Source organism: Helicoverpa armigera, chromosome 1 (assembly GCF_030705265.1).
Source record: "Helicoverpa armigera isolate CAAS_96S chromosome 1, ASM3070526v1, whole genome shotgun sequence".
NCBI lineage: Eukaryota > Metazoa > Arthropoda > Insecta > Lepidoptera > Noctuidae > Helicoverpa > Helicoverpa armigera.
Window position 1 is genome coordinate 14467661 of NC_087120.1, and position 11138 is coordinate 14478798.

Below are 11138 nucleotides of genomic sequence, written 5' to 3' on the forward strand. Positions count from 1 at the left end.
CGGGTATGTACATCGAAAAAAAAAATTTCATCCCTCAGTTACATGTATGGGGGCCCCCACCCCCAATTCTTTTTTTTACTATTTAGTGTCATATTTTTGTAGCGGTTCATACAACACATATTCCCATCAAATTTCATCACTGTAGTACTTATAGTTTCCGAGTAAATCGGCTGTGACAGACGGACAGACGGACAGACGGACAGACGGACAGACGGACATGACGAAACTATAAGGGTTCCGTTTTTGCCATTTTGGCTACGGAACCCTAAAAAACGTGGAAATATAATATAATAATTCCAGCTTTTCAAGTGGAAGATATCGAGCCTGCAACAAAATACGTACACTATTATAATGAATTTGCTATAGCCGACTTAATACATTTAACATATTATATACACTTTACATATGATGGCTTTGAAACATATGAAAGCAACTTACAAGTGTAAAGTCGGGTTTATGCCATCTATGGTCTATTGATGTGTCACTGCAGGTAATATAAAGGTAGATCCACTGAGTTATATGGTAAGATTGAAGCACGTTCAAAGATCGTTCCCGGTGCGAGACTTTGCCAGAAGTGGTAGGTTTGTCACAGGATTGTAAAAATGGCCGTTAACACGTGTTGCATCCCCAAAGAGCTCACTGTAGCCCGCCGATTTCGAAAACAAGACACTATTTTATTTTCTCCGTATAGTATCTGACGTTTTAATTTTTTCCCATATTCGATGGGCGTGCCCCTGGATTCAACCAACCATATTAACGGACTAAGCTACTATCATACGCTAATCCGATATACTTAGGTAGTTTGACCTGATATTTGATACGAGGAAGTCTTAATAAAGGGGCCAATTACACAACTAACGCAGTGGTTGGTAAGTACACTAAATAACTACAATAGGTACAGAAATATGGTGCGGATGGTGTGTATCAAGCAGGGTTGCAGAATGCTGAGCGAGGGCCATATTCCCATGAGGGACCCACCATGTTCCTTCGCAAGTAACATAGATCCCCGGGATGCAAGTGAAACGACGGAAAACGAAACGAAACGAAAAAGGTCGAATTTAAGAGCCTTTTCAGCCGTTGTTTTTGAGGTGCGCTTGAGTTCAATTACCGATGAGATATGTGTTGATCTTACTCCGTCTGGCGACTGCTTCTGGGAACAGTCTCCGAGGGACGCAACTGCAAATAACAATAGTACTTAAGATAATGGGCTTCTTTCTGAGAATAACGTATCGAAATAATGGATACTTAGATGTTTTATCTCATTGTACGGTGTACCTATGCTAGGGGTTGCAAGGTTTGTTGAATGATAGAATGTTGTTTCACTAAAATGAAGTTTATTGTAGGTACTGTTCCACAATAACTTCTTAAGTATTAAAATGTTAGTAAAAACTATGTTTTGAATGCACCCGAATATCGCGGTTACCCAATGCGCTCTGACTCTATGTTATAATTTTAATACTAATAAAGTAACTGCGTAAGTCGCGTAGGCTGAGAAAATTGTTAGCAACACTCATAGTTTTAGCCATACTTGTTCATATTGACTAAGCTTTAAGCATATGCTCAGGAGTGCTCAGAGTCGTACAACGTGCATGTATATTACCACTCACGGGTATCCCAGCCAGCACAAATCTTTTGAGTAATTTTTGTTTAACAGCAGTCATAGAAGCTAATTGCAGAAAAAAAGTACTGAAAATAGCTGATATGGCGCTTACTCAGACGTTATTCAAGCAATTTGGGCACAAAATATACTGCTATTAGCTGTATAATAGCAACGTAAAAGATGAATAATTTTTGAATAATTGTACGACAAGCTGAATATCTTTTGCATAAAAAGATTTTGTTCTTTAACACAAGTATTAAAGCTCTTTTAGCCAGATGATGAGTGAATGATGAATGAACATATTATAATTGACTGAGTCCTTCAAAGCTCAGATATTCAGATCATACACAGCGTTTAGCTTATTTCAGGTATATTTTAGCAAGAAGTTGATCAAATTAAATATTGACAAATCCGAACAGAGTTATACATATTCGTATTTTACCTATCGTAATTAAGTGAATTTATGTCCCCTTATTTGGGCTTTATGAAAGAAATTGTAGGTGCGCATGCAACTTTACCGTGTATATATATATATATTTCGTGTAAATTTTTCACGCGCTTCCTGATAAGCCGGGTTTTGAAGAAATAAACAACATTTCTTCTAGTTATGTTTTTACGTGTAAAATATTTTTTTAGTTTATTTCAATGTAAGGGTTCAAAAATAACCTTGTAAAACTTTTTTAAGAATATTACATTTATTTCGTTATTAAACTTGAGTATTTGAGTATAAAATTCCACATCATTATAATTAGGTTATGTTGTTCGATAATGGCGACGCACATTCTGAATAAAATCTGATTGCACAGTGGCTTATCGTCTAATGTATGCATAACAGACCATAAGTGTCCACTTATTAAGTTGTGCTCTGGTTAAAAGTGGACTGCATTAAAGATTTTTCGACAACTGTTCTATAATAACACACATTCGTACTGTAAATCAAACAATTAGGATTCAGTCATATAATAATAAAAACCCACATCATAGGAAAGCTATATTATTTATTCTTTTTAGTTCTTATCAAATTCAGATAATTATAGAAGATTCCGATGAATTGAGAACCTCATTCTTTTAGAAGTCGGTTAAAAAATATTACGATACGAAAAATTACATACTTAATTATAACGAATCATTTTAGTACAGAATTCATAATAGTACGATACATATAAATAAGCATAGTAGATACTATATACCTACTACAAACGTGCGATGCATTTTCACGTATTAATAACCCTACAAAACAATTAGCACTTTCAGCCGGTTAAATGCTGACTAACGTTCCAGAACAGCTCTTCTGGCTTAAAAATGTCTAAGTACTTCTCATGAATACTCAGCAAACTTCTGCACATGACGGTCATTTCGTACTCAAAGCGTCATAATGTAGTTACAACAGCTATCTTTATTTCTGTTAAGTTACTATATGCTTCATAACAGAAACAACGCCTATTTTATACAGCAGCTGAATAACTGTCAAGGTGTAGTGTGTAATACAACTAAAAGAAAACAGAATATAGCTTATCCAGTATCATGCTTGATAATGGAATTTTATACCAATGTTATACAAAAGATTACACGAACTCTTGAGTAACAGGTCTTTTTATGATGATTATTCAGTTTGAAGAAATAAAATCCGCAAATTACTAAACTAATTCAGCTGATAGCATTATTATAGCAAAAAATAACTTTAATACATAATTTGGTAATACACTCAGCTTATATTCATATATAATAAAGCTTAACCCTGCATAGAGTTAAATTCTTGGCCAGTTATCTGACTTGTGTGCTGCCTGGGATGGCTCACCCGCTTACATGAGATAAAACAACTAAGTATGTGTACGAAAAAAACTATGTATATGTATAAAAAATTAACTGTCCTGCGACGTGCGACGAAATAACTACGACAAGTAGGTGCACACCGGGTGCATAGAGAAAATCATGTCTGCTAAATAGCTATCTATTTATTTATATATTAAAACAGTAAATAAGTTTTCAAAAGATTTTTTTCAAATGAAATTCTGATGTTCAAGAAGAATTTTGTCCAAAAAATGTCTACGCTAGAGTCCAACCAAAGACTACAGACCAAATAAAAAGCTGTGACAAGATGAATCTTCAAAACTTTCAAACGAGTTATCAAAATTTCCAATGAATGTGTTGGGCCAAAATTTTCGTTTTATGTAGATATCCAAATAGTACAGTATTGTAGCGTCCAATGGAAACTGAGACTGCGGCAGATCCACCTCCTAAGTCCAAAAAACCCTACGAAGAAATAAGTGCTGTTTTCAATGGCAATGAGGTACGCCATCTTTAAATATTACAGAAGCTAGTGAACCGTGAAGAAACTTGGTGCTTAATGCCTTCAAAAACCTACCCATGTTCTTCGATCCCAGCAACAATAATTGGATTACGTGCAACATAAAAAGCTTGAAAAATACACGAAAAATAATAAAACAATGCGTGAGAATGTGCAAAATTTGCGTGAGAGTTTGTAAAACATTTGGCAAATTTATTTTTATCAATTTATTTTGAGAAAGTAATATATATTTAATATTAATAAATCAGTCTCAAATTAAAGGTACTTTAGCAACTAATTAAAATTCTTTATTGTAATAACTTTCCAAACGATCATACCGGTCTACGATGAAAAACTATGAGAAGACATTCTCACTAGAGGACGCACTCTAGACCTGGAAGAAAAGATGATACAGCAAAGGTGCTTAAAACCAAGTTTGTGATATGGTTTTTCTTGTTTACAAAAGACCATCTGTTTCCCTATGTTTCATCCCCGTCCTGAGGAAACTTCCCATGCCTAGACAAATAACCGATTTTACATGAGGAGTTTAGCTTCCCGAGAGTGAAAGAATTTTTCAAATCAGTTCAGTTTTCTAGCCCACTCAATGCAAACAAACAATCAAATGTTTTCCTCTTTATGATATTACTATAGGGTTGGTATAGGTTACAGTTTTTTTTCGGCTAGTAAAAGTTACTTTTGCAGTGATATAATATTAAAGTAATCACATATGGCGAGCTTATAAAAACTTACAACGCAACAAGTAGGTATAAACCAACAATGCTACATTTTAGTACTAAAATTCAGAAGTTTCAAAAAATAAATCGACTACCATACTATTTTGGAACTCAAACCCAAAGCAGAGGAGCAATTTTAGAAAAACTAGGGGTATTTGGTATTTCTTTTTGTGCAGGTAAAAATACGGGTCCCTAAGAGTACATCGAAGCCACCGAAGCTGACTCCTTCGCAGCTGAAACTCCAGCAGAGCTGTACTTGTGATGAGTCAGGGTCGGTGTGCTCAGAAACTTGCGGCATAGCATGTGGCGAAGCGCAGTGCCCTGCCAATAGACTGGACTTTCAGGTAAGGGATTTAAAAGCAAGATTTGAATTTTTGCTCAAGACATACCTATATCATTAAAACAAGTGGATTGCCAGTACTATTTGTCAAAAAAATGGTCATGTTACAAAACATACTCGCCAATATATTTTTTGAATGCGATCGTTTGCCTGTGTGCATCCACGTCTGCAATTTTTTCTTGAGATAACTCAAGGCGATAGAACGTGTAACATCTCTGTTTTCAGTATCACCGACATTATAAAGCTTTGCTGTTAAGTTAGTTTGTCTAGTAATTTATTACTAAGTACCGATGTAATTCCTAACTTATTTGACTTTAGATTCCGGACGACATATGCGAGTCACTGACACACAGAACAGCTCTGAACTCAGAGCTGGTCTACTCGAAGACCCAGGGTAACGAGACCATGTGCAACGTATGTAATGTTACCCCGAAAGACGCCCCCAAAGGTGTGCAAGCGCAGAAGGTTCTTCACCCAGACAAAGACGTTTTCATACTCAAAATTGGGAAGCAAACTGATGAACCGAATAGGACTGGAAATATAGAGGTGAGACTTCAACATTAACTGACTAGTAGGCATTTTTCATTTGTATCATTATTGGGGTATTAGGTGATCTTCACACTGCCCCGCATCACGCTGCATCTTGCGTGTCGACGCACCTACGCGCGTTCTTGCGGGAGTGCAGATCTGCATCATCGTGCGGGTTTTTCACGCACTCACGCGCGTAGGTGCGTTTTGTAAATTCACGCACGGCGGCTTCCATTTTCAAATATACACGTCACGCCCATTCAAAATCACGCGCGTCACTGCGGGATCAGTGTGCCATAGCTTGCGTTTCGCCCCGCACCTACGCGCGGGGGTGCGTGTTTCTCCGCATGTATGTGCGTGATCCGCATGAACGCGCGTAGATGCATCTTCAGTGTGTTGGACTATGCGTGTTTTCCATACAAACGGAGATATTTCCATACAACGGAAAAAAACGCATCCACGCACTACGCTGCATCATGCGGGGCAGTGTGATAATCGCCTTAGGTTGCCCGGGTAGCTGGGTTAAGTGTCACATAGACAGTTGCTCCTTTTAAGACTCAGGTACTCAGCTGTATCAGGTGAAACTGCCGAACCTGACCCCTGACATAGTTGGGAAAACGCTAGGCAGATGATACCTAACTAAAATTATTATATAACTACTCCCGTTTGATTCCAATGTTAAAGCTATACTTACATCTATCTACAACGTCTGTGATCATAGTCCTAACTGTACGTAGTTGAATCCATAATATTTTTATTAATATTGAAACACTTCAGCAATTTACACTGCCGCTTAAAAATACAACCCATTCTTTAAAAAAAAACCTCTTCAAGGAAGGTATACAAGCCTTACTTAATATCAGATCAACCAATAGTATATTCACTGCCTTACGTACGACCCTGTAATATTTACCAGAAATACGTTCTCAGGCTTTTTGTGATTCTTGCAAATCTCAGACATGCTGTCTAACCGGCTTTGCCAAGTATCGGCAGCAATAAGAAGCTCCACAACTTGTAAGGAAGTTTGAGTGGTATGAATGCTTTGTCCAAAATGGAGCCTCGTGGACGACGTAAATGAAAACTGAGCCGGTCAGTGGCACCGTGTCGAGTTCCACAGGAATGTCATGATCAAGTAGCCTGACTATATTTGTGATTACACACAGTTTTTTAGGTTTAGACAATGAAATGAGATCTACTTAAATAGGGACGAAAATGGTAAGAGATATGAAAGAAACGTTTGTGCGATTATGTTTTTCTAGAGTTTATAGAGGATAGAGTTTTATGGCCAAGAAAATTTACAATTTTATCAGACCATTGGTTAATTCTCTATGTTCTTAATTTTTTTATTTCATTCGTATGTAAAACACAGATCTATCGAGCCACACGCGTACAGAACACACCCAAGGAATCAAATATCGCGTGTAACGGGGGCAAGTGTGCAAGATACCATGAGATTTCATGAAAATAATTCAAAAATTCGTTTCGTTTGGCTTCGATTAGGCTAAGCTTTAACACTCGAGACCTGTCCTAATCAAGTGTAACCCATCATTAATCGCAGGTGGAGTTAGTGACCCCTCGAGCTCCTTCCAAAGCACTGCCAGCCACTCACAACTGCATGCAGATCCAATGTGAAGAGGAAGACATTCCCTGCTGTCTTCCCTGCAGAACTTGCCGAGCCATCACCCCAAAGAAAAGAAAAATTAAAAGGTCCAGATGTTGCCCTTACTAACCCAACCAGTTCGAAGGTCAACAAACACCTTTACAAACTTTTTTATCCAACTTTATATTTCATACGAAACTATATCAAAATAATTCCAACTAAAAAGAATCAAATATATTATATTTATCAGTATAAAACAAAGTTTTATTCTGTAACAACCATACAGATCCATTATTATTATTTTCTTGCTAATCCCACGAACTTCGTATCGTTTAAACCTTCCTTGACCTCTACTAACATTTTAAAACCAAAATAAGCCAAATCGCTCCAGCAATTCCCGATTTTTAGTCAGAGCAACTCATTTTTATACATTACTCACTTATCTTAGGCCGCAGCGGATATTGCATCGATGGGTAAATCGTTTATTAAAGGTAACCCTTAATTCTTCTCTTAAATAATTTTCCAATAAAATTACAACTAAAATTATTTTCCATGTAAAATTACCACGCCTATCATTGCCAACGCGGCATAAAAAGTGGTTACACTATGCAAAAAAATGCATCTCATCACAGCTGTTAACAATATCGGTTAAACATTCTAATCAACAGTTTATTGGCCGTATCTAGTTGACATGTTAAACGAGGGACTTATTAGTCCCAGACCCAGTTCGTTTAAAATGATCTAGGACATAGATTGCCTTTATCGAATCGACTTCGTTACTGTTTTAATTGTTTCGTAATTTTACGACTGCTGAGCAGACCGTGGTAGGTACTTGTTGCTTTTGTTGTAAAATAGTCTTTTATGGTTTTCCTGACCTTCAAACAGTATGTCATCAATTTGTAAAGACTGATTCATTCCATCTGAGATGACAAGTTAAAAATAAAAATTAAAACCTATTATCTATACATATAATAAATCTGTAAAAAAACTGTGTCTGTACATTGAATATATTAAAAAAAAATAATTTGGTGGGGTTTAGTCATAAATATAACAAAAGTTTGTATGTATGGGTGTCTCTTCCTCTTTCTTGAAAGAACTATCGAATGGGTTTTGTTGAAACTTGGCAGTGATAGCTTACACAAAACAAAATAACACATAATAGGCTACAGTACTTACTTTATATACGGTTGAGGGAAGTAGTCGCCTAAGGACGCTGCTAGAATCACGGGTAAGAACTACAATAATTTGATGATTAATTTTTATATGTAAGTTAGTAAGTTACAGCTTTTTTATCGTCCTAATGCTGTACACAGGCCTCCTCTCAGACGGAGACGGATTGAGCGTTAATCACCACGCTCGCTCAATGCGAGTTGGTGATTTCAGATTATATAGTCAAAGAAGTCGTGGTAGCCTAGTGGGTTAAGCACCAACCTCTTATGTATGAGTGTTTGGATTCGATTCCCGGTCAGGCTATGCAACTTTTCTAAGTTTGTATTTACTTTCTAAGTATATCTTACACACCAATTACTGATAAAAAGGTAAAGGAAAACATCGCGAGGTAACCTGGACTACCTATATGTATAGGTAGGTACAATTTATTTTTCTATAAAAAAAATTATTGCAACACAAGCACCAAGATTCACATACCAGAGTAAAAATAAACAGTAAACCTAAGAATAGTGCATGGACTATGTTAATTAAGCTATTCCCAAGCCAGAGCTTGTTCCGTAGCAAGTAAAAGTGTCGTCCGTGAGTTGGCATCCATTAAGTTACGTGATCCGTGTAATCAATCAATGCATCATGCTAAGAGCTGGTGAATGTTGCATCAGCCGAGCACGCTGCATTACTCCCTCGCTTAAGGCGAGGAATTGGTCAACAATAATTCCATAACCGGCACGCCCATCTAAGGCGCCAAAAGGGGTCGGAGCGTCTGAGCGGGGCGAGGATAACAATACGCGCGCTAAACTAAAAGTCGTAAGCGACAAAATGGTTTTGTAATTTATTATTTAGAAATGATAATTTGATAAAAATTCCTTCTACAATTTTAAAGAGTATGTATATACTCAACTACTAAAAAAGTTAAGAGGCTTAAATCGGTCCCGTTTGCCCATAATATGTGAATCTCTTTTTAAAAAGAGGTATGTTTGATATATTTTTCTCTGTTATAAAAGTTACCTAATCATGTTTTGACGTCTAACAAAATAAAGTTTATATCATGAACTTTCAGGTAACTAAGTTGTATTTTGATCCGTTTTGTATTTACTGAGAAAAATTGAGATCCTTGGCGCCAAAAATTCCAATTCGTCCTCTTAAATTTCAACGACATTGAACTTGTAATACCTTGTCTCTCCTACATGTTATTACACTAGCTTACTATCTCAAACTGTAAGGCCTTTAGAATGGCCGTGATATTTAGTGTTAGTCGTAGTCCTGTTCGCATAGTTCAATGCTTGTATTAGAATATTTATTCTCAAAGTAGGGTCATTTCGCCTGTTCGCGACCATCGCCCAGTTCGCGTCCATTTTGCCGATCTCCTTTAAAAAAACTTCGAAAACAAGATAATTAACACACCAATCAAACGAAAGATCATTACCGCTAATACGTTAATGTATAAGAGGCACGCAAAGATAGACAAAAGTTCTGTGCGTCCAACCAATCCTTTTAGAAAAAATAATTAGTCTAGGCTCTTCAACAAGAAAGCGCAAACACGTTGAATTTTAGATAAAAATTAGTGTGCAGCGGCGTGTTTGATGGTAAGTTTTATATTGTTTTATGTGAATTTTAGGATAGATAGCTATTTCTACAGTTTAATGATGAATAAAGGTATAATGTTTTTTATGAATTTGGTAATGTTTTTTATATTTAACGAATAAAATAAGGTGGACGCGAATTACTACATCGAATTTTACAAAACTTCCACTTTGCGTCCACAATGGACGCGAACTAAAACTATCCTCTATACTAATAAACCAAATTGCGTCCACTGTTTTCGTTAAATACTTGCTTATAAAAAAATAATTAAAACATGGGTACTGTTTAATATATTAAGATTAAACAGTAAATGTTTTATTTTTTTTTGTTATTTTAAATTAGAAATCAACATTATCATCATTTAAAATTCACTTTAAAAAAATAAAAATAATTTTTGTCAACATTGGTTTAAGTAACTTAAAATTAGGCAATTAATTTTGCAACTTGAAAAATAAACAGTAATCAGTTCTGTTAATTTTACCCTAAAATCACAGGGAAAGACCCGCGTTGATTATCGTAAGTTTTTGGCCATATTAAATTAACAAAACAATATAACAATTTTGTCTAAACATACAACTAAAAGAATTGTTGAGTCAATAAATTATCAGACAAGGCATTATTATATTATTATTATTATAACTAGCCTGTAGTGTCCCGTGATACGTTCCAGAACAGGGGTCGCGGATGTGGGCCAAAAGGCGGCGACATTAAAATGGAACTGGGCCGGACACGTCAGCCGAATGCATCCGGAGAGATGGGCCACTATTATCACCCAGTGGACACCTCAGGATGGACACCGCAGGCGGGGTAGGCCCCGGAAGAGATGGCGTGACGAAATAGACGCCTATCGTCCGGATTGGTGGACACGATCGAAAGATCGGGAAGAGTGGAAGCGAGATGGGGAGGCCTTTGCCCAGCAGTGAGACAAGGCATATTCTTTGAATATTTTTTTTATCGATTTATTCTTCTCTCGAATATCATTTAATGCTTTCTTTAAGTCTTCTTCTGTGTATGTTGTCTTTTCCTTCTTTTTTCCTCTATCCGAAGAACTTATCTTAAATGAAATTACTTACTTAATATATTAAAATTAAACAGTACATTTTTTTTATTAAGATATATACGTGGTTATAATTAAATTATATTTTTTTTATGAAGATATATACGTGGTTCTAATTAAATTATATTTTTTCTATTTTTTTATTAAGATATATATATATATATATATATACGTGGTTATAATTAAATTATAATTACTTATAATTAAAATATTTAATTATAATTTAATTATAACCACGTAT

The 11138-nt window shown here is 35.9% G+C and overlaps 1 protein-coding gene across 1 annotated transcript; it reads left to right on the top strand.

Moving 5' to 3' along the window:
- The first annotated feature begins 3663 nt into the window (after window positions 1-3663).
- LOC110373872 (uncharacterized) lies at window positions 3664-7340 on the top strand. Its single transcript, XM_021331295.3, has 4 exons — window positions 3664-3890; window positions 4798-4965; window positions 5280-5507; window positions 7048-7340. Exons 1-4 carry the CDS (start codon window positions 3807-3809, stop codon window positions 7216-7218), a joined length of 651 nt encoding a protein of 216 aa, XP_021186970.1. The 5' UTR covers window positions 3664-3806; the 3' UTR covers window positions 7219-7340.
- The last annotated feature ends 3798 nt before the right edge of the window (window positions 7341-11138 follow it).